This window comes from Tiliqua scincoides, chromosome 5 (genome assembly GCF_035046505.1).
Source record: "Tiliqua scincoides isolate rTilSci1 chromosome 5, rTilSci1.hap2, whole genome shotgun sequence".
NCBI lineage: Eukaryota > Metazoa > Chordata > Lepidosauria > Squamata > Scincidae > Tiliqua > Tiliqua scincoides.
Genome location: NC_089825.1, coordinates 48,553,043 through 48,577,711, shown reverse-complemented (window position 1 = coordinate 48,577,711; position 24,669 = coordinate 48,553,043). Strand labels below are relative to the sequence as shown.

At 40.4% G+C, this 24,669-nt stretch overlaps 1 protein-coding gene across 4 annotated transcripts in view; it reads left to right on the top strand.

Moving 5' to 3' along the window:
• ZNRF2 (zinc and ring finger 2) overlaps window positions 1-23,173 on the top strand; it is a 68,951-nt gene extending 45,778 nt beyond the window's left edge. Inside the window, exons 2-5 of one of the 4 annotated variants that reach the window (XM_066628886.1) lie at window positions 508-603; window positions 19,434-19,539; window positions 22,047-22,124; window positions 22,745-23,173. In XM_066628886.1, the coding sequence (XP_066484983.1) occupies window positions 508-603; window positions 19,434-19,539; window positions 22,047-22,104 (260 nt within the window). In that variant the 3' untranslated portion in view covers window positions 22,105-22,124; window positions 22,745-23,173. Of the gene's footprint in view, window positions 1-507; window positions 604-14,471; window positions 14,542-19,433; window positions 19,540-22,046; window positions 22,129-22,744 lie in introns of those variants that run through there. The other 3 variants (XM_066628885.1, XM_066628888.1, XM_066628889.1) reach the window with 3 other exon arrangements.
• The last annotated feature ends 1,496 nt before the right edge of the window (window positions 23,174-24,669 follow it).

The following is a 24,669-nucleotide window of genomic DNA, read 5'->3' as shown; positions in this document are numbered from 1 at the left end:
TTTGATTTTTTCCAATGGAAACTGATACCAGCTAGGTTGTTAGTCTTTTTCTTTTGAGTACTTCCAAGCTTTATGAAGCCTTTTGAGCTCTTTGCATTGTGAAACTTTGCTGTCATATGTGTTTCTGTTTCTGTATTTTCTGAATATTTTTTCTTAACAAATCAGTTATCCATGTTTGGAACTATGCATAGTAAACTATTGCACACTTGCAGTCTTAGTCCTGCTGTACCCTGGACAGGACTTCTACTGACACAGCTATATAGCAACCCATTTAGCATAAAGATGTTTTGTAAAGAAGGTGGTGTGCGTATATTGTTGACATTACATGGCAGACTCAGTTAGTCAATCTCCAAGCATCTGTTTTCTTAAAATGGTGGTGCCCTGGAATACTTTTGCACAATGACCTTTTAAAAACCAAAAGAACTAGTTTGATTTATATAGAGCAATTCAGAACTGTTGGCAATGATTTTCTGGATTTAAAATGTTATTCTTTTCTTAACTCTTTAGGTTTCAAGTGCCCTGTCTGTTCCAAGTTTGTATCTTCAGATGAAATGGATTTACATCTTGTGATGTGCTTGACGAAACCAAGAATAACCTATAATGGTAAGAAAGTAAGCTAATTGCTACATGTACTAGAGCAGGGGTGCCCAAACCCTGGCCCTGGGGCCACTTACGGCCCTTGAGGACTCCCAATGCGGTCCTCAGGGAGCCCCCAGTCTCCAATGAGCCTCTGGCCCTCTGGAGGTTTGCTGGAGCCCACACTTGCTCGACGCAACTGCTCTCAGTGTGAGGGCGACTGTTTGACCTCTTTCATGATGAGAGCTCCCTCCACTGCTTGCTGTTTCACATCTGTGGTGCAGTAACGGCAGCAAAGCAAAGGCCAGTCTTGCTTTGTGCAAGGCCTTTTATAGGCCTGGTGCTATTGCAAGACCGTCATTCATTCATGTAAGTTCATCTTTAATATATACATTTATGTAAATGTATGTAAATTTATTCAAATTTTAAATGTAAATTAATTCTTTTTTTCCCTGGCCCCCGGCACAGTGTCAGAGAGATATGGCCCTCCTGCCAAAAACTTTGGATACCCCTTTACTAGAGTAACTGGTGTTTTTCATTTTTAACATTTGATTTATAATTTTTATAAAACTATAGAAAATTTTGTAGTTTGCAAAATTGTAGATAATTTTTAAAATTTGTTTTATAAGTTGCTTGTGTTTCCTGTGGAAAGGCAGGGCATAAGCAGGCCCGTCCCTTGGGAAGGGCAACTGAGGCCACCTTGAGCCCTGCACAGTGGTACACCTCACTTCTGGTACACACTTCTTCCTGTGTGGCTGCCACGAGTAAGCAAGAAACTGCTTTAGAAGCACAGGGGAAGGCTGGGGCTGGTCTTGCCCTGCCCCCAGTGCTTTGCTACAGAAGCAGACAAGAGTCAGAGGAGGAGGGGCAATCCTATGTGTGTCTACCCAGAAGTAAGTCTCAGTTATTTCAGTGGTACTTACTCTCAGGTAAGTGTGTACAGGATTGAGCCATTAGGACAGGGAGGCAGCAGTGGAGTTTTGCCCTATGTTGTAAACAGTGTTCTCATAATTGGCCACCTCTTTGTCCTTTACCATATTGCTACATATCCAGGGCTGTCACAGACTGAAATTCTGTACATGCAGCCTCCTCTGATCTTTACCAAATGAGAGAGAAATCTCTCTTAAGAGGCTAAGCACAAAGTTGTGCATGGGGGGTAGGGAAGATGCAAATTTCCTATTGCTGAGATTTATGAAAATTGCTTCTTTAAAATGGTGTTTTGTATACATCATAGGATATGCATGCCTCAGGAAATTTCCCTTATTATAGACTTTTCCCCACCATTTTTTCCTACCTTGCTTCCTAGTTGGTGTTTTGTTCCCACTTTTTTCTTCTTTCTTTCGTTGAGGTGTTTGTTGTTTGCCTCTTCATAGAGGCAATATTATTAAATATATGTTTAAAGATGGATCCTGTCCCTTAGGAAAGGCAGCTGGGGCGGCCGCCCTGGGCCCTGTATTAAGTTGAATTTTATTTCAAGGGCTTTAATTGGTATTTTATATTTCAATTTAATTATTATATTGTCATGTTCGCTGGGTTATTTGAATATATATTTAAAATTTCAATAAAGGGAAGTGTTTCTAACTTACTATTTGAGTCTCCATGGGCCCTGCACTCTTCTAGGGACAGCCCTGAGTGTAGGTTTTGTAAATCAAGAAATTATCCAAGCCTTACAAATTTGATAAAACTTGAGCCAGCATAAACACCTGTTTACCCAAAAGTACTCAACCTTGCATTTTGAATGACGCCCACCCTAGTCTTTCCATAATGCAACAGTTCAAACTTACCCTGGTTGTGGCATTCTTAAAGTTTTGCAGAGCCCCTGCAGTTCTACTGCTGTAGTACTTGCATGCAGCAGAAACATTAATTGTCAGGACTGTTGTATCAACTTTAAGGGGAAGTGGTCTGTGGAGCACATTGGAAAAGAGAAGATAGGAGCTGGATGTGTGAATAGCAGCAAAATGTAAATTTTAGGTCACTTAATAGGAGTTAGTGGTCTTGGCTCTCCTTGCCCTGCCTGGCAACCCCTCCCCCCACCACACACCACACACCATGTAAAGAAGGTTTTGAGGAGAGTGAGGTTTCCTTTACTTGCACTGTGGTATGGAGTGAGCAAGAAGCAGTAGGGGTGTATCTTGCCATTTCTTCCCTTGTTTAAATTTCTGAGCAAGTCAGAGCAAACTCTCCTTCTCTTCCAAACCCTCCAGTTTACTTGAGAGGATTTGAAAAGGGGGCATTAGCTTGCTGCACTTGTGCAGAGATGTAGATAACAGCAGGCAACTCCTTCTCAGGAGTTGTACATGTCCTTTTCAGGACATGTATATCATGTCCATTAGAAATGGACATGATATACAGTGGAGAGCCAAAAAAAAGTCAGAGTTCCCACAAGTCTGCACAGGCTTCTTGAAAAATTTGAAGGGCTCATGTAATATAAATGTTGGACCCATAGCAACTACTCAACTGCTGTTTGTTGTAAAAAGTTGAGACCTCAACAAGTCAAACTTGTTATCTAAGATTTTTTTATCTTCTAATTTTTGAGAGGGTAAAGCATAAAGTAACTTCTACTAAGTTTTAAAACTGGAAATTCATTTCCTCTATGCCTTACTGACAGCCTTTTTTATTCTCCCGTCTGATCAATTTCTATTTGTCTGAGCTGCATTTCATGCTGCCTTGTCATATGCTCGCCTAAATGTTTTTAGTGTGATGTGCTATATTATATGACAGAGAACAGCACAGATTTCATCTGTGGTGCTCTAGGGCCAGCTTACTGTGTCAACCCACTTTGTACTAGATTTACACAAAATGTTTTGCTTTTATAACCTTGAATCTGTCTGTCTTCCCTTTCAAGTGAAATCTAATACCCACATATTAAGTGGTTACAAAAAGCACAAAGTGTTTAACTTTTCTTTCTCCCTTGGAGACTCTTGGCACACCTTGATGAACTGTTTGAACAGCACTGCTCCTTGTGAGATTCTCTGGGAGGTGGGGGGAGGGAGATGAACTGTTTCGCTGTAATCCCATATTCTTGGTTATGAGAAATGTTTCAAATGCTTAGGCAGCATCATTCATTGTTTTGGAGCTAATAATCATACATTTATATGGCAACCCTTTTCAAGCCAGAATAAATATTTCAAATTCCTTGGCAGCAGCATACCATTTATGCTACCTGGGTAGCTTGACACCTGATCTTTTTTCCCCAGACAGTATTTAATGCTGCACCTGCTGGCTTGTTATTGAGTTGAGATCTTTTAGAAGAGCATGAATAACATAAGCTATTACTACAACTTTGATGAAATCTTTTGTGTTTTGTGCTAGAGATAGAAAGAGGTGGGTGTGACTGGTAGAGTTCTGCTACACTTAGAGGTGGGCACTATTGTCTCTCTGATTTGAGGCAGTAACAACCACATTATGATCTTCAGTGTGGTGACTTGCATTTGTGCCAGATGCTAACTTGTGGTCAGGCTAGTCTAAAATGTGTACTTGGAATTGTGTATAAAGTATGTGTTCTTGAAACATGCCTAGAGAAAAAGATGGATCAAAACACATGGCAGTTTTTAACAAGGCTTTATCATTAACACTTCAGTCCATTTAAATTCTTTGTGCAAATTTAGTGAGAGCAAATGATATAATGGATCAGCCTGTAGGTGAGCTTATCGGCTCCTTTTGTTGTAGCTGAATTATACCAGACCACTGGTTGGTCTGCTATGCACTTTTGTAGTTGTGTGCCCTTAAGACGAGATGATATGAATTCATTGCTGGATCTCTGTATAAGCCATGGTTTACTTGCTCTTTGTCTGTGCCACCATCTAATGTAAACACTCTGGCTGTAGTCTGTCTTCATGTGACCTAACTGTGTATTAAAAGCATATTTTTTTCTCACCTGTTTACCCCTGCCTCCATGCCTGTTTTTCTCTGTTGTCTCCATGTCTAGATTTTTAAGCTCTTTGGTCATCTTTCCACTATATGTAAAGCTCCATGTACATTGATGACGTTCTGTGTAAATAATTAGTTGCTGTGTGTCATCTAGTGACTTTGCTGCTTTTTGCCTTTGTGATGCAGCAGCTGCTTCCACTGGTTACTACTCCCAATTTATTTTGGTTTCTAAAGTACTATCTGTACATGGATGTAACTGTGTTCATGTGGCCCATTTTTTATTATACATATGTATAGTGTTCAAAAACATGGCAGCTGTGACTAGGTATTTGCATTCAGAAAGACAAAGCATCAATACACAAGGGTGGTGGTCACTTATGGGAAGAGTCTTAGGCTTGATGATCAAACTGAGGGCAAGTTGTTGAAGTTTGGCAGACCTGATGAGAAAACCTGTTAAGAAATTGATGGGGGTGGGGGCTGAGTGGATGGATTTGACATTGAACTAGATTAATTCTTTCACATTTGTAATTGGTCAAAAGTTGAAGGAACTTGCAAAGTCTGAGGGGAATGTACAAAAGGCATAATGATAAGTTTTCCCTTTTATCACAGTAGTCATTAAGTTACTGTTTATAGCACTGGTTCCCAACCCATGGTCCATGAGACCCTGAGAAGTGGTCTGTGAGATCTCTAGAAAACAAATGATCTTTAATCAAATTCATTGTCTCCTGAGCGCGTGCTCCCCCATGAACCACTGGAGAGGATGGAGAATGGACCGCCCACAGCTCCAACCAGCACTGAAGTATCAGTTGCTACTGTGGGCAGTTCATCCTCTGCCATCTCTGGTGATCCATGGGAGAGCAGTTGCTTGGGAGTTGCTTCCACGTGGACCACCAGAGAGTGGACCAGCTACAGCTAGCAACAACAGCAGCAACCTACAAATCTAAATAATAAATCTAATAAATCTTCTCTAATTATTAGAAATTGAATTGAATTTTTGGTGTGCAGGGGCATAGAGGTGGAGGGAGGTCCACGGTGATTCCAGTTTTGCCTCAGTGGTCTGTGGGTTCCTAAAAGTTGGCAGCCAATGGTAGCAAATACAACGCAGCTGCATAGATGACCTGGAAGCAAAGTTAAAAGAATTCAATACAAGGGTTTATATATTTGGGTACATACACAAGTTACTTGAGATTTTTTCAAAGCAACTTTCAGGAGAGGGTAGATCTACTATTGCTATCAGCAGTTTTCAGCCTTCTAAAAACTGAAGGGCCATCTGTTATATGTGGATTTTTTTTGTTTGAGAAAGGTGAACAGAATGCACTGAAGCCCATTTGGACACTTAACAGAATTCTGCTATGGAAACCTGTTCTAACTACTCTAAAATGGATTTAAGTAGTTGGGGAGATAGAAGTGGGGGGGGCAATAGTTTCTTCAAAATAAAGTCTCTTTAAAATATAGACTATGGGACATGGTTTAATTCTAAAGTAGCTGAATTCTGAAGTAGCTGGGTGGGAACTGAAGTACTGTAATTCCTTCTCTAAAGCGTGTTCCAGCTGACAAGAGCAAGAGTGGTCAAATGACTCTTCTTCCTGACTGTCCATTCATTAAAATGGGGATAGCAGTAACTGTGTTTGCTGTAATGCAAGACCAAGCAAACTGAATATCTTATGGCTGTTTCTGTTTAAGCTTTGAGGAATATCTGTGGAATCTATCACACAGCAGTGGTTCCCAAGTTGGGGTATATTTACCCCAGGGGTACTTGAAAAAGAATTGAATGATAGGAAAAGGCAGGTCTGTATTAGAATGACTTGCAGAAATGACAAGGCAGGAAGGAAGGCAGCTGGTTGGCTGTGAAAGCCCCAGCAACTGCTAGTTTCTGGCCATCAATTCATTTATTGTCAGATATAGCTGTAGTTGAAAACATATAAATCTGAAATAACAGCAACTATGTTAATTACATTTTACTAATATGAGGGGTACAGTTTATGGAAATGGGCTGCCAGGGGGTACACAAGTGAAAAAACATTGGGAACCACTGACATATAGGCTTCTAATGCTTTTGTAGTGACATCTGCAAAACATTACCTCTATATTGTTGTAGAATTGGTCTGCAGATGTATACTAAGCCTTATTACTGACTAGAAGTATTAATACTTCATAAAATTTTTACCCCATCCTTTAGGTAAAACTCTCAAGCCACTTTAAAAAAATTGATAAAAATCAATAATAATAAACACAAACACAAATCAAGCAATATAAAATCAGTGAGCCCCTGAAACACAAGTCGTCGACAAATAGAGTTTTTCACCTGGCTTTAAAATGGACTTAATGGTAACGTTAGGTGCATCTCCCTAGGGAAAGCTTTCTACAAACAGGGCACTACCACAGAAAAAGCCTTCTTGGAGATCCCTAATCACTGCATCCCTTAGATGAGATTGGAACTTGGAGCAGGGCTCCATGGCTAATCTTCTATCCAATATGGGAGAAAGGGTTTCTTGGGGTCAAGTGTTAGACTGTGAACTAGGCATAGGTATAAGGCAAGCACATAGCTGTAGGCCTGTTATAAGTGTTGGAGAGCAAACCCATGACAGTATTTGATTTACCATCACTGCATGGAATTCCTGACATCAAATATACCAATGCCACTTGCCCTTCAGCAAATACTTTACTTGAACAGTCACCTGAAGTGCTACCACTATTCAAATTGATAGTCTCTCAAAATACTAATGAAGAGCTAATGAAGTGTCTACAAAAAGCCATTGGAAGACACTTCAGAAAAAATTACTGTGTTTTGAATGCAAAAGTAATTCTGCTCTCCAGTGTCTGTTGGTAAGAAAAATCTGATCATGTTTCAGCTTCATGATTGCAGTCAATGTGCACTTGCTCTCTGCTGGATAGGAACTACCTGAAATGTCCTACATTTAATCAGTTGTTAGCTTGAGAGGTCATTCAGAGGGTGTCATAAATTGCATCTGCAACTGCTGCAGTCTTGTGACTGCTGGGAATTGCACTTTAGGGTGGACCTTGAGCTTTATTGTTCACTATATTTATGCAGTGGTTTTTATATGATAGCCCCTAAGCATCTCATAAGAGAACATAATTATTTTGCAGATTAGCTCTGTGATCCAATAAAATAGGACTGTTTTTTCAAGGAGTGCTCTGTCTTAAGCCATTTGTTGGTTTAGAGTGCTAACTTTCAAGTGATACTTCAAAAATATGTTTAAAGGCCAAACTTAAGGTGGTTTGTTTGTTAAAACTTAAGTCCTAAATCTGTCATTCTTGATATTTGCAGGGTGGATTTTGTTTAGAAAGTGATGAGGTTTGAATCTGTAGCAAAGAACGTTACTGACTTGTGCATTTTATTTAGCAGCTCCAGTACCATGCAGAGTTGCCGTTTGTTCCTGCCTTGAGTTTTCCCCAGGATTGGAAGGGACAATATTTTTTTCTATCTCAAATGAAAATATATTACTGTTAATTATTCCTACTTTGAGTTGCAAAACCAAACAGTCTTGGTTTGCAGTAGGGGGAGGTTTTTGTTCTTTGTCATGGTCTCAATGCAGTTGTACACAATAGAGTTCTGTGCTTTTACTGAGCAGAACTCTGACATTTTCTAGAACTCTGTGATCTCTATGCCTAAGACTGAGAAGAAAGACCCCTTCCTCCTTTCTTTTTGACCAGGGCAGTAGCAGCAGCTAAAGCAACACTGCTGAGTTTTGTGGACCTTGGAAATAACCTGATGTAGCAAGAATAGTGCTACGTTAACTAACAACTTGTAACCTTCTGCATGCAGTACTATTGCAGTTTACATTTAAACAGCAGTGAAACACCATGTTTTCTTAATAGTGTTAAAACTGTGCCTACTTAATGCTTTATATAGTGATACGATTACAGGGCTTTAATCCCGGCCATTAACCTTATCTTGAAAGCTTTACATAATTGTCTTGGCCACATTCTGTTGTTGAATTGAATTTATAAAATGCCAGCACAAAGTGACATATTGAAATATAGCACTAGGTATCCAGAATGCTTGTCTAAACAGTTCGTAAACTAAAGGAATTGAAGAAATTCCATAATGTGGATGGTTGTGAAGTTTGTGAACAATCTACAGCAAAATATTTTAAACCTTCTAAGACCATATCTAGTCTTATTCCTCAACAAATAAAACTTCAAAAGGAGATTCTTAAAACTAAACCAAAATTTATTAGTATGGTTCTATTCCTTCATGAAACAATTGAAACGATGGTTTTCTCCCCCACTGCGAGTGCTTCAATTTAGTAGAACAAAGCTATGAAGATTGAGCTATTGCTAGTTACTGTGTTGTGATAGGGCTGGCATGCCTGTCAAATGACTAAATATTGTCAATTGATCACCACTATGTAGGTTACACCTGTTTTATTTTATTTTATTTTATTTTACACCTGTCAGATTGCCTCTCACCCTTCAGCAATCTGAGCAAACTTGACATTGTTGCAGAGATTTCTCGCTCTGCTGCTGTCTGTGATAGCTCTGGGCAGACTCACAGCCGAATCCTATTCAACTTTCCACTGCCGATGCAGCTGCATTGGAGCCCTGGGGTAAGGAAATAAACAATCCAATGAATGCAGCCCCCCAAAAGCACTAGAAAAGGAAGTCTCTCCTTCCAAGGGAAGTGATGACTATATTGAGCTCTATGAAGAGTGAAATTAAGCTACACACTTGCATTTACTCATGAGCAAGCAAACATGCCTTGGCTCCTGAAGGTTAGGTGAAGGAGCATGCAAGGTTTACCAGAGTAGTCTTGATCCGATGAATGTGGAGCTCATCTAGTGCTCCTAAAGGCAGCCCCCCATAGTATAGTAAAAGAGACTTGAGTAGGTAAGACTTCTTTCCTATTCTAGTCCTGTAAATCTAGTTGGGTGCTAACAGGTTTGAGAGCCATTGCATTTTCCAGACTCCTTTCCCTCTCCCCTGCCTTGTGGAGCCTCATTTCCTCTTCTCATCACTTGGGGTTTTAATGCTGTTCAGAGGGAGGCTTTGAATCTCAATGTAGCCCCCCACCCCCCAAAAATGTTGGGACTTTATACTGATTTCATCCCAAATCACACTGAACTGGTTTAAATGTAAGATCTTAAATTGAAGTGGGCACTAGATAGGTCTGGATGTCTTAACTGATTTTTTTTTTTTTGGGAGGTGGGGTTCAGGTTATTGCAGGCAAGCTGCAGAGAATTCACTTGGAAAAGGGCTGGCTTCCCCATTTCATCATCCCTTATTTGTTTTACTTTAATTATATTTACAGTTTTAGTTTGCTTTATGATGTCACTTCTGGCTATGATATTACTTCCAATGGTTACTGAACAGATTGTCATTCTAAAAAGTGGGTCCTGGGCTAAAAGGTTTGAGAACCACTGGTCTAAGGAATACAGTGTACTATGGATTTTATAGCCATTGCTTGCTGCATGAACAGTGAAAGGGGATTCTTAAGGAAGTGTACTGCAAGAGGTTAATGCATACCGGAGAGCAGCTATTTGCTTGAATCTGCCTTATGTCAAGCTCTTAGTGATACTGAAGGATTGTCTTAAAATAAGCTGGTGCAGATTTAATAGGGAAGCTGGAGCTTTTGGTGTGAACTAAACTGTACTTTTATATTGTGTATGAAATCAAAATATTTATGAATCAGGGTATGAAATGATGATTGAGTTGTAGCCTGCAGGTTGAGTCTCATTATTCGCGTGGGTTCTGTTCCCAGAACTCATGTGGATGGCAAAAATCGCACTATAGCAAATCAATTTAAAAAACAAAGTCTGTTTGCTCCAGTGATTTAAAAACAGCCTTGCTGACCTTTGTGATGTTAAGATAGTCATTAAGACAACAATCCAACAATCAATCTCTCTCCTGACTCTGGAGAGAGACGATCTTCCCCCCTTTCTGTTCAGGGGAAGGGAGGGGGTCTCTTGAAAAGAGAATGATTGATGGATTGTCAGCTGGCTGCCCTCTCTCCAACTATTGTAAAGGACTGTTTTCCTTTAATTTAAAGGGCCCTTCTCACCATGTTAAGATAAAAATCTCTACAACATTACGAAAAGCAATTTTAAGGGGTGCATTTTTTCCCTTCTCCAGGGATCAGCACGTTCCTTCTCATTTGCAATGGCCATTTGTGTTGAGTCAAATCCATGTATAAAAAATCCGTGTATAACAAGGTTGGACCTGTATATCAAAAGCACAGCTTCCCAAGTTGGTGCATAATACAGAACTGCAGTTTAGTTCAAGCCAGAAGTGGAAGCTTGAAATCCTTCTTCCTGGATTTCCTTGGAGGGGGGATGTGAGCTCTCCAAGGCTTTTTCTTATAATGGAAAACCTTGGCTTCCCATTTAATCTCTCTTGGACCACTGGCTGTAGTCTCCTGTAGAAATAAATTCTGTAGATATGAGCCTCTTGCCTACAAAAGCTTGCGCTACAACAAACCAGTTAGTTCAGTGGTTCTCAAACTTTTAGCACCGGGACCCACTTTTTAGAATGATAATCTGTCAGGACCCACCGGATGTTATGTCATGAACAGAAGTGACATCATTAAGCAAGAAAATTTTTAACAATCCTAGGCTGCAATCCTACTCACACTTACCCAGGAATAAATCCCATTGACTGTCACTGTTAAAAGCATATACAGAGTAGCCTATTAAAAATACAGATCTGTAACATTTCCCCAGTGCAGTCACATGTCATGGTAGCATGAAGTCTAATATATTAAAAATTAAATATTGAATTGAATGGGGTACCATCTGAAATCGACTCGCGACCCACCTAGTGGGTCTCGACCCACAATTTGAGAAACATGAGTTAGTTTTTGAATGCCAGAGAACTTTCTGTCTGCCCCCTACCCTGAAATACATTATGCCTGACTGGATTAAGAAAACCTCGTAGATTAAAATGACACAGAAATTGATACAGAAATTGAAGTGGAATTTGCTGGTCTTTCTTGCAGATGTCATGAGGCACTATCTTATTGGTATCTTTTATAGTGTAGGACTGTCTAGATGGGCTGGCTTTTCAGGGTCTTGGGTACAGACCCCTCCTTCAGACCTTTTACTTTTGGAGACAGTAAGAGTTGAACTTCATACATGCATCACTTTTCTGTCATATGACTTGGAACTTTGCTTATCTCTATTTCTGAAGCTTTTGGGGCAGCCAGATATTTTCAGTGGTATTTGGGTTTTCATTGTTTTTCTTGAACTAGTTTGCATTTGACAAAATTGATAAAGTAAATGGGACCCAAGAGAATCAAATCTGTCCATTGCTTTCTGAAGCCCACCGACTCTGTTCTCTACATTTTCTTATAACTGTTGATATGGTGCATGTGTACATTGAGGTCCTCAAACAGTGAATGAATGATCCTAAACTTATTCTGGGAGGTAGAAATCATTGGGAGCTTTTGGCAGATACACCTGTCAAAATGAGAAAGTTGGCACAGGCACAATCCCATTAACCTGCCATTGTCACTGTACTCATTTTAACAAAAAGAATACGGCCTTGCAAATGTCTTTTGTCCAACTACTGCACAGACAGATGGTTAAAACTAGTCTTTTTCCATTATGAACAGTAGTAGTCTATCTTCCCATATTTGGAAGTGTAGAGAAAATAGGTTTTATTCAGGGCTTTTTTTCTAATGGAACGCGGGGGGACGGAGGTCCGGCACCTTTTTGTAGGGGCCCCTCCCCTTTGGAGGCATTCCAGGAGGAGGGAGCAAAATAGAGGCATTCGCTGGGTGGGTGCTGGGGAGTGCAGGGTGGGTGGGCGCCTGGCCCATGCCTGACCACACAACAACCCCCTCCTGCCCCCATCTCCAAGCTCTTGCCTGAGCCCAGCCCGCCTCCCTCCCCCTGCGCTCTGCTTCCCAGCGCAGCTTCCAAGCCGGTGGAGGGCATGGGGGACATGCGCCGACACCGAGGAGGAGGACAGCCAGCCAGCCAGCCAGCCAGGGAGATGGGCTGCGGCACCCACGGAATGCCCAGGTACTGGCTTGGCGGAGGAAGAGAGGAAGGAAGCTGGCTGGTGCAGCCCCCATGCCAGTCTGCAGCACGAGCCTAGGTGTGTCTACTCAGAAGTATGTCTCATTTTTCTCAATGGGGCTTGCTCCTGGGAAAGGGTGCATAGCCTTGCAGCCTGAGATCCCATACCTATGCATGTCTACTCAGAAGTAAGTTCCATTGTGTTCAATGGGGCTTACTCCCGGGAAAGTGTCATAGCCTTGCAGCCTGAGTAGACAGGCAGAGGAAGGGCTCTGTGACTGCAGTCCTTGCCACACTTTCCTGGGAGGAAGCCCCACTGCCTATACTGGGACTGACTTCTGAGTAGATAGGCAGAGGAGGGGCTCTGAGGTTGCAGTACTCTCCACACTTTCCTGGGAGGAAGCTCCACTGCCTCTAGTGGGACTGACTTCTGAGTAGACTGGCACAGGATTGGGCCCTGAGGCTGCCATCCTATCCACAGTAAGCCCCATTCACTAAAGTGGACTTCTGAGTACACATGCATAGGATCAGGCTCTTAGGCTGCAATCCTTGGCACTTTCCTGGAAGTAAGCTCCATTAACTAGAACGAGACTTACTTCAGAGTAGACATACCTAGGATTGGGCTTTTAATCCTGGCAGAGATATATATCTGCACCCGTTTTCACATGCTAAGGGCAGGTGAAAAGGGGTTCTACGTGTGTACAATGTGCTGTCCAGCCTTGCCAGAGATCCTCCTCATCCTTCCCCCACAAGCATGCCTTCCGCCAGCCAGCGTTTGCAGCTCCTCTCCAGCAATGCACAGCAGCTGCTCAGGGCAGCAGAGAACATACAATTGCATGCCAAGCACCTTCCCAAAGACACAGAGTATTCTGATACCTGAATTAAACCATATTTAATCGCTTGTTTGCAAACGTAGCTGTTTCTATGTGCACCCAAGGACCCCTCTCGTGTAAGAATTCCTTTTTTGTTCTTACTCGAACAGTTGCTTAGAGTAATTTTACTACATGGAACTCATGTAAGCCATTTTTCAGAATCCACACACTGCTTCCTCTCCTTGAAGTAGTGCCACACTACATACTACACGCTACAAGTGCACCTGTACAGTATTTTTCCCCATGTGTAGAAAAGCTAGGGGGAAGGGGATGTGGAGATTGACAGCCCAATCATATGTATGTCTACTCAGGAGTAAGTTCATCTTTAGGGGGAAGCACATAAAAAATATTTTATTTCTCCAATAAAAAATGGTTTATAAATATATAAATAAGTAAATAAAAGATTAACAAGTTGTGAATTCCTGCACCTTTTTATTTACAAAAAAAGCACTGGTTTTATTAGTAAATTTGAAGCAATGCAAAGGCTTACGGTAATGGTTCCCAAACTGTAGGCCATGGGTGTGCAGGGGGTCACAGAAACTAGCCAGGGCAGCAGTTGAATGATGATTGGAGCTGTGGAATCCTCGCGAAAAACACACCACTCTATAGAATGCATAGGATTGTAGCCCTAAGGGGGAGCCATGGGCAATGGGCCCAGTAGGTCAAGAGAGCCACCAGTTGAAAATGTTTGGGAACCACTGGCATACGGGAATGTCAGAGCCTTTAAGATGAACTTGATCATTGTTAAAATAATGCTGCTTGTTGTGAGAGGTTCGCTGAATCTATGTAGTGGCAAAAGTACATAAGTACAAATACAAATTTTTCATGAATTTCTCCGCATGCCATCCTATAAACATACCTGAGAGTAAGTCCCATTGAAATCAATGGGATTATCTATGAAAAGATATGCATAGTTTGAGCTGTAAGTTGCATGTAATATATTTTTGGACTGAAGCTGTTGGAGCCATTGTTGCTTGCCCTAGCATGTAAGGTACAAAGGATGTGGTTGGGATTAACAGTAATCAAAATGTCTATATATAAAGATCTAAATTTTTGAATATTAAAGTATTCATACAAGTTGGGGCAGTTGTCATTGGCCAAAAATAGCATTTTATGCTCTGTTGCTTCTATACTATTGCCAATGTAAAGCATATTATTACTCTTCATTTTCTAGGCGCGTGCACATTTTGTGCTGCTTTTGTGTTCTGCTATCATTGAGGGCTCAAGAACAAAAATATACTCAGGTAACATGCCTGATCTTTAAATGGTCAAGATTATAGTGCTTGTTTCCATCCTTCTCTACACTTTCCCTGCCCGCTTCCTTTCTTGCTGAAACTGTTTGTTTGTTTTGGATGCTTTGTCTGAATGGCAGCTATTCCTGTTATGCAGCAGAGCATGGACTTTCATTGGATGCTTTCATAAATGCTATATTTATTGAAGGCTCAAACTTTTGTTTTGCTGTCTGCCTTGTTCATGGTACCTTGATCTCTGTTAAAACTATAGATACTTACTTAGAAAAGTTGACTCGCATTGCATTATGAGTGCATGAAAGCTGACACAGCTAGATTTGAAATAACTATCCACAAAAGCACATAGTATATTTGAATTATTCAGAATGACTAACAATAGGTTTTGATGGCTTTTTAAGTGGCTATCTCCTCCAGCGCAAAAATCTGTTTTAGTCTATTAAATAACCAATCGACTTATTGAATATGCTCAACAGATAGAACTGAAAAATGGCTAGAGATGTTTTGTAACCATGTTTGAGTCATTGGCTTTATTTCATATTGTAAAACATTTTTGCTGAATGAATAGAGGAAACTTAAGTAAAACAGAAGAACTGACTTTAAGAAGAAAAATTCTTCCAAAGCCTGACTTCTGAAACAGCAGATTTAATGTGTTTTGCCCAACTTTAATAACAATAGTGGCAATTTAGCATGTGACTCTAAATGTCATGTGACATCTTATCACTACATTGTACTTCACCTACAATCTAAAGTAGAAACTGTTTTTCTTCGGCTCTTATTGAATGACATGCAGTACATTCTGTTTGCAACCTGATATCTGTTGTAGTTCACATAGTTTGTCTGTAAAATGAAATCTGAATTTCTCAAGTTCAGGGGGAAAAAGAGATACATGGCTCACATAAGCAGTAGATAAGGTTTTCATTGTGCTGTACCATATAAGACTGCGAGTGAGCAAATATGCTCTTTCATATAAAGATCTACTACATGGGAGAGGTATTCTAGCGTAGCAGTTGCTCTTACTTGCTACTTTTATATGCAGTTTTTTAAAAAAGATTTTCTCCAGAAATTTGTGAAGTATGACAGCCAAACGAGATGATAATGTAGATGCTAAAAATATTTATTTATTGCTTTTTCACAAATGATGTTGCATGGAAGACTTGTAATTGGGAAATTCAGTGTGTTTGCATCATGTGGTATATTCTATTAGATGATACAATGGTGGGAAGAGGTTTGGAGCAGTGCTCGCTCAGTACTCCTTAAAGCTTCTAATTGACTCTTGAGAATTTTGGTGTGTGTGGCTTTTTTCCCTAAAGAGTTCCAGGTCATACATGTACAAATATAGCCTGAACATGCATGGGAAATGTCTGTGAAAATTTGGAGCTTGAAAGAGGTATGTAAGAGAAATTGCACAGCTTTGGTGCTCCATACTGCTGCTTACTTCTTCCCATAGCTTTAGAAGCATAATAAAATACATATAAAATAAGCATATTTGAATATTGCTTATTTTGCATAATGGCATACCTATAATGGTTCATAATCCTGCTTTTCTTGCCATAGAATGGCTGTGGTGTTGGCTCAGAATGTTCAAGGTTGTCATCTATTCCCCCCCCCCACTATGGTTCTGTTTTCTAAACTAGTCCTGAGGACAAGTTCCTTTGTTTGCACTTGATCAAGAGGAAGTAAATAGTTCAAATTTCTTAAGTACTACAGTGGACCATCTTGCTACAAGGAGTTTCCATTATAGTGCAGAAGGTTTTTTAATTTTTTTATCAAGTTCGTCAGATCTTAATTACTACAGTTAATACCATAAATGTTTATTAACAAATGAGGTACAGAATAGCTAGTACGTATTGCATCACTGGAATAAAATTAGCAGATAGATGTAGAATGAAGCCTGTAGTTCCCTTTAGGCTATTTGTGGCTCAGGGACAAAAGCTGTCATGAAACTGCCTCCATCCTGTTTTGTGGTCCTGACAAAAGTGCTCCTGGGTACTATGACTTTCCCCCCAAAAGTCTCCAGAGTAAGGGCATTGCTTTCACTCTAGTTTGGCTTGGAGCTCAAAGTAGAACTCACATTTGTCTTTTTTTTGGGGGGGGGGGGGGAGGATGAGGATGAAATGAGCCTACTTTTTTCCCCACTCCCTCCCCCCATGTTGGCTATTCTCCTGGAAGCCCCAATTTGGTGGAAGAAGCTTCTGCCAATGTCTGCAGTCTAGAGTTCAGAGTATCTAGGGGCGCGCAAGACTGAACCTGACAGGTTCCCTATATCAGATAATCCTTACAATGAAAACAGGCTTGCTTTATTTTTTAGCTTTAATTGGCCCACATTCATCCAGTCATATCAGGTTTTAAGAGATTGGGTGGGGGGAGCACAATTACTGCCAGTAAGTTTATCTCATACTTTGCCCTTATTCATTCCTTCCCCAGATTTTGAAGTAAATGAACAGGATAGGCAAGAGGGGGCATTTGGCTTGGCATAAGTTAAAACAGTAACAAGAAATTAACATGCCTATTCTGTTTCTTTATCACTGTGGCATTTGGGGAACCTCCAATAGAGAAATTTCTAAAGCATTTGCCTTCTGTTGTACAGGAGTAAGATCAGCATTATGTTGCTGTGGGACTCAAGTAATTTTTGGCATTTATATCATTTGCACAGTGTTGTAGTGAATGCAAAGTACTCTTTAAACTACCTACATAATTCTGACAAAGCTAGTTAATGAATTCCCAGCAGAGAAGGTGATTTGAACCAGGAACTTCCAAGCTCATGTTATTAACCATTGTGCCATATCTCAAAGATAAACATGAAAAAATACAGGCACTTTATGTGAATATTGTATGCATCTGTATACAAGGCAACTTGATGACCCCAGGCAGATGGCTCTGTCATTACCCATCCAGTATGCAGCAAGCTGGACGGGAGTGGTTGCCTCCCAAGCTGTGTTCTGTGCAGCCACTTTAGGTGATTGGCAGCTGCAGAGTTTAGCAGTGACATGATGGCACCACCGAATGACTGGCCCCTTTAAACAAAAAGGTTGCTTACCCCTGCAATAAGGGGCATTTTTCTGAATCGATTCAGCGATACTGTTAAATTTACTTATTCCATTTATTTCTCCATAATAGGAAAGTTACTGCATAGGTAATGCAGTTTTGTTCTGTGATGAAGTACGGTGAATCAATAGGTTCAAACGAAATAGTGTTTCTTTGTAAAATACAGACAAAAAAATCTAGGCCTGCCTGTTCAAGGCAATCAGATTGCCCTTAACTATCCCACAAGAACTCGGAGATTAGAGTTTACCAGTGTGTGTTATTATTTTACTTAAAATTAAAAACACATAACAAGAAATAAATCTAAGAATCACTTCCGTTCTTGCAAACCAAGGGTGTGCTATCTTGCAGATACTTGGCAAATTGGCAGATACTTAGTTTTCTATAATTGGAGAATTATTAACCTTCATATATCATGTTTTAAATTGTCTGAAAATTAATATTCAGTTTTAGACGTTTTGTGTCATGTACAGTATAGTTCTTCAAAATTATTTGTTCTAACTTTTGTTTCTTCATGGACAGAATTAACCACTCTTCTTGTGTTGCTATATTTTACAACAATAAATGTTGAAATGAATTGAAAAGATTAGTAACAGAAGCTGTTGTATCATCTGTGATGTAAACCTCATTGTCTCCCTCTTAAAATATTCTTTAAAGGATGCTTATATCCAATGCAAATGGTTCTTTTGCTTCAGTGAACAGAAGCTTTTTAAGGATGGAAATCCTTGTATTTGTCTCTGTATGTGTCTCTAAACCTGTGGTGTCCTTTGAAATGCATATGAGGACTGTTTTAACATGCCTTCCCTATTTTTAACCCTCCAAAACAGATTTCTGCTGATTCTGTCCAAGTCTGAATTCAAATTTTTCACAAGTTTCTGGCAGGGTGGAGAGGATTATGGTTTGGGATAGGATAGGGGACTAATCCCAGCAGGCTCTAGTAGGCCCTTATTAACATTGGCTTGGCATATACAGTATTCTTCCCACCAATCTTGCTGCCTTAGAAAGTAATGCAAACTGGCCCCATCTATGCCAGTCCTGGCCCACCCTCATTGCAGCCGTTGTAGTTGCTTTACACAATGTAGTTGGAAGTTGACTGCTAGAAGAGATTCATATCTTTGCCGTCTCCATCATGCATCCCATGTACTTGACAGAGGTGCCCAAGGAACACTACTGTCCAGTTATAGCTAAGAGAAAGGGCTAACTTATGTGGGACATGGGCCCTCCATGTCACTGTCATCTTCCCCAATTACACAAAAAGAGGTGTGACTCCCGAAATCTAGCACCTGAATTCAAGCGCATGAGTTTATTTTGTAGAACTCATCCCTTAGGTTTCACCCAGCCTTTCCCACAAATTATTAGGAAACCATAAGGCACAATTTGCAATCAACAGGAGAGCAGATGTCTCATTTCTATATTTGATTTTGAAAGAAGTTTATAGTGACAGCTTTAGCAGTAGGAAGCCCATTTGAGTGATAATTGCAAGTACGTCAGCCACTTTTTCCCATGTTGACAACATGTGATAAAGGTCTCTGTTCCATAAGGGTACACAGTATAAAGCGTACACTCATTTTTAAATTTTCTGGTCTGTATGTGATTTGAAGTATTTATGACATGCTGTTTGTCTTGTTTCTGCAGGGAGGAAAGTTGGTGTTCCCAACATGTTGGGAACCCAACATCCCAACCCCTTGTTTTAGGACAGATTTCCATCAGGCTAAACCAAAGTCCCAATCTTCTATTTTGTGAGGATCTTAACTTCATTCAGTGTTGATGTGTTGGAACTCATTTGGCCTGTTTTATTTGAGAATATTCTTAAGCTGATAAAATTGTTTTGGATGTTTCTATAGAGGATGTGCTGAGTAAAGATGCTGGAGAGTGTGCAATATGTCTGGAAGAACTGCAGCAAGGGGACACAATAGCAAGGTTGCCTTGTCTATGCATATATCATAAAGGGTAAGTAAGAGCACCGTTCAATAACCCAACATTATGAGATGCTCTGAGTTTCCTGTGATCCCTTAGAAAAGATCAGGACTGCATTAATGTAGTTTCTTAAACAAAATGCATACTCTCAAAATTGATTCTATCATTGTTTTAGGACTGTAATGTTGGTAAATTCCTTTTTTCCTTTCCACTTTGCTACCCTGGTAACACGTTAGCAACAATCTCAATGAAAGGAAAAAATGGAAGACAGAGCTATAATAAAGATATACAGGTGTAGCCTATTTATCCACGGATTTTTATCCATGAGAATGGGGTGGGGGAACTGAAAGTCACACACACCTTTGCCTCCTTTGCTCTGCGCTGGTGTCTTGATCCATTTCCAGGCAGCCCAAAACATTGTAAAAAGGCTCTGCCTCACCCATGGAGGGAAATTGTCCTGGAGCCCTAGAAGAGGTTCCCCTTGCAAAGGAACAGTAACACTCCTGGAGCCCCTGAACCAGCAAAGAGGCTGAAGAGGGGAAGGGGGAGCTGAATATCTCTGTAGCCAGAACATGTGCAGCAAGGTGGAGCGCGCGCTCTCTCTCTCTCTCTCTCTCACACACACACACATAGGGGCAGGTGTGGCAGCAACAGAGGGGATCGCTTTAAAAAAACCCAGGGAGTGTTTGCCAAATTTCCCCTCCCCCATTGAGATGGTGCAGGCAATCACCAACACAAGCAAACCCCTCCCCCCCCTGCAGGCTATCACGGACACAAGCAAGCCTTCCCACCAAGCAAAGCATGAGATTTAGCCTACAATCCTCTCCACACTTTCCTGGGAGTAAGCCCCATTGACTATAATGGGCCTTACTTCTGAGTAGAAACGCATAGGGGTGGACACTTAAAAGATCAGCATCCCATGTGAAAGAAGCCAGGCAGCTGGCAATGGGGAGGGCTGAGTACGGAGGGGAGGGGATTGATAACAGCTGCCTTAGTTTCCTTCCATCTGGAAGTGTCAGGCTGCAGTGTATTTGCATAACTCTATGGAATTTAGCCCAACGCATTTTTTGTTAATCATGCCGAATCACGGATAAATAGGCTCCACCTGTACATCACATATATATAACTATTGTTAAATGGTTGGAGTGGGGGCAGCACTTCCTTTCAGTCTCTCTGAAGTGACCTCCCCTTTCATGGTCTCTCTGAAGTATAGCACATGGGAGCTGATGCTTATTTCCCCCTTCCCCACTAGACGACTTTGAATGTCCTTATGCTTTTCTAGAGGGGATTTAGCAGCAACTCAGGGAACATCCTCTGAGAGATTTTTTTCCCCACTACAAGTCTTTTGTGTCTTGTTTCTGTTTTAGATAGGAAGCCTTAAACATTTTTAAACCATGTTGGTTTTGCACCATTTCTTAAAAATATTATGTATTCCCTTACTTTATGAATAAAGTATTTATTCTTCCAATGAGTGGTACACTTTATGTATGGTATTGTAACCTACCACACTTAACAGCTCTAATGCTTTCCTTGGTATGTGTTAATGCTGCTTTGTTATTTATTGCATTGTTCCAGTTGTTTACTGCAGCCTTTCACAAACCGTGGGTCAGGACCCATTAGGTGGGCTGTGAGCCAATTTCAGGTGGGTCAGCCACCATTGAAAATACAGAGCTGAAAATACAGGGTACAGAGCTGCTGTGGAGTACAGGCCCTGGGTGAGAGAGAGGTATGGTGCTTTGCCCTGAACAGGTGGGAAGATGGGGTGTTGGAAATGGCGGAGGGCTGTGTGGTTGGAGAAAGAGCCAAGTCTGTATTCTGCTTTGACTTCTGAGGTGGAACGCTTGAATTCCGAGCTATTCAATATAACAGCAGAAGCGTGCTGTGTAATAGGACCTTTTGGCTGATCAGGGATTAGGTTTGAAGCCTAAATTGGTGATGTCACTTCCAGCCAAGATATTACTTCCAGTTAATGACATCTGGTGGGTCCCAACAGACTATCATTCTAAAGTTTGAGAACCATTGGTTTACTGTATTGTTGTAAACTGCTTTTGAATAGACTCTGACAAATTTATTACAGCTCTGTCACAGGATCTTTGAAAAGGGGCCTTCATTCAAATTTGACATTTTGTTATTAACAGTATTTATATACCGCTTTTCCTTGAAAAGTTCACAAAGTGGTTTACAGAGAGAAATCAAATAACTAATGGCTTCAGTTTATACATAGAAGTGTTGAAAATGGTGTTATTTTTTTACTCAGAAGTAAGCCTTTTGTGTTCAATAAAACTTGGACTGTAATCCTTATTCACTGGAAACAAATACCTCTACTTATAAATTTAATTCATTTATTCATCAATTAAGTGAAATCATTAATTGGGGTAGAATAATGTAATCAGTGACACTCCTATTTACTGTGGTCACTGCATTCTGATAGTGCAAGCATTTACATAGAAATTTCCTGCATTTAGTAGTATTAACCATTGAGTAACTGTATTTCATATTTCAGGACTGAATTTTATTTTTCTTGTCTCTCCTTCTAATAGATGCATAGATGAATGGTTTGAGGTAAACAGATCTTGTCCTGAGCATCCTTCCGATTAATGATGGAAGTTCCTGTTTTTGTAGGTAACTCCTGTTTCTTCCCCCCCCTATTAGACCATTCCCTATCAATACCATGCTAGTTGTTTCCACCTTCTAAAACACTTTCCTCCCCTCCTCTGTGTGCAAACCTCAGAAGTAAAACAAGAACTTTTCATGTTCAGAAGAATCCTCTAATTTGCCACTTTAAACCCTTTCAGTCAGAGCTGGCTTAGTTCAGGGATATTGCCCATCAGAGCTGCATGTGTGCTCAGACTAAACAGTGACCATAGTGGTAGAACGTGAATTACTGCTCTCGTTTTTCCTAACTACGATGGAAAATACAGGCGGCTTTGTCTGTCGGCTGCATCCCTCCTGTGGAGCAGTTTCTGGAAATAACTCCATGGGAGGTTCCAAGGGCAAAGGTGTTCTTCCTCAAAATACCCAGCAAAGCAGTGTTACAGTGTGATGCAAGAGGTTGGCTTTTGTCAATATTGGCCAGCACTCATGATTGTTTTTATAGCACATTGCTGGCTTATCTTTAAATCTCAAAGTTAAGTGGTGTTCAGAGAGAAGGGCACTTTTTTTTTTTAAAGAAAAACTGCTGGGGCTTACTATACTGTGCTACCAAGGAATATTATTTTCTTCTCTGTTTTCTTTGTAGTCTCTTACACTGGTTGGCAAATGTAAAGGATTTGAAATTGCGACTACAGGAGCTAATTTGAGAGTGGACTCGTGTTCATTTTGGACCGGAAAGGCTAAGATGGAACACTGCAGATGGACACTGCTAAGATGGACAAATGATGCAAAGTTGGAAGCCCAGTGTATTAAACACTTATCTAAAGGAGACACAGGGATTCTGAAAATGCTGCACATCCTGTAACAATCCACTTCCCACAGACTTTACAGACAATATTTTTGTATCTACAGGCCAAAGTTACTAATTTTCAGTTTAATTTTTTTAAGCTGTTCAACAGAAGCTGGATGTTGTCACATTCTTCCTTGAATGGAAGCTGCGCTGGAATATTATACAAGGAAGATAACATTTTGTGAGTTGGAATTCTTTCTTCTCCTCTCCCCTCCCCCGGGGGCCGCAAATGGCAAATGGCAAACTGAAATACAGTCAAGCAGTGTGAACTTGTCCATGAAATTCCCCACCTTGTTACCAGTATGCCATTCACATTTTTTTCTGTGAAAGAATGAAACATTCCTTGACCTGGGAATTTTGTTTTGTATGTAAAGCTTTGTCAGAATGCAGCCCAAAGAGCAAAATGTAACCAAGGCATATTAATTGACGTTGTTGATCAGGCTATAGAAATGTTGAAATTTGCAAACTGTGTTCATTCCTGTATAAGAATACTGAAATCCACTCTTACTACTTGTGGGTATCAACGCAGCAGCAAAAAAAAAAAAAAAATTGAGAGCATAATCTAGCAGCTATGCAATTTTTTTTAAAATAGGGAAATAAGAATTACCATCTCAAGTGCTGCCAGTTAAGGTAATTTTAACGGGTATTTTTTAAAATGTTTCAGGTAGTTATTTCTTGTACATTTTACTGTCTAGGTTGTCCCTCTCTGAGGAGCCACAAGAGGGCAAGCAAAGTGAGACATGTCATGGGGATGGGACCTAGATTGACATTGTTTGTCTCTTTTTTATTGAAGGTTGTCTCAATGGCAGATCATAATAATTTGCATCTAACCGCATTGTTTGGGACTTTGACAGTAGTTATAATTATGGGCTCAGTTGCTCATCCTAAGCATCCATAACTGGGCATAGGATTGAACACCTCTATTTCTTCAACCAATAATACTTTATTATACAACTGTGACTTTTCATACGTTGTAAAGTGAGGTATCTGGAATGGGGTAGGGAAGAACTCAACAAGTTAAATGGTGAGTTAATATTTGTCCCCACAAAGAAAGGAGACCTGTTTGGAAACTATTAAAGTATCTTGTGAAGTTTGTTATAAGATGGAAAGTGTTGAATAAAGGTGACTGGAATTTTTAACATATTTAAATAGCAAAAATAAGCTGTATGTGACATTATTATCCGTAAAGACTTATTTTAGCTTTCTTCAGCTTAAGAATGATTTTTTCCCCTCTCCCACTTCTTTTAACTATCTGTGTTTTCATTTGCAAAAATCCAAGTATAAAGACTGCTGTTATTTACCTAGTGTCTGTGTGCTCTTGGGTGGGCATAGCAGGTATCCCGCTAATTCTCTACTTCCATCAGAAATAAAAGAAAGTGTACCCATCCACCATTATCTCTATTCATCCATCCACCATTATCTCTAATTATCTCTAAACTGATTTTAGTCTCTAGTGTGAATAGGTGTTCAGTGCTATAGCCAGCAATCTCTGACAGAAGAGAAAGAGCGCACACTATTCTGATTCTGAATTCTGATCGTATTCAGCATGCTGTTGTAAACAGTTATTTGATGGCAGTCTTGGAATTCCAGCCTTTTTTGTGCCTTCAGTATGCAGAAGAAGGGCGCTGTGGGGGTTTTGCCGAAGAGAAGCAGTGAATGGAGGAAGAGAGGATTGTGTAACCTTTTACTGGCCCACCAATTTTCTTCTTGCCCCCCACAGC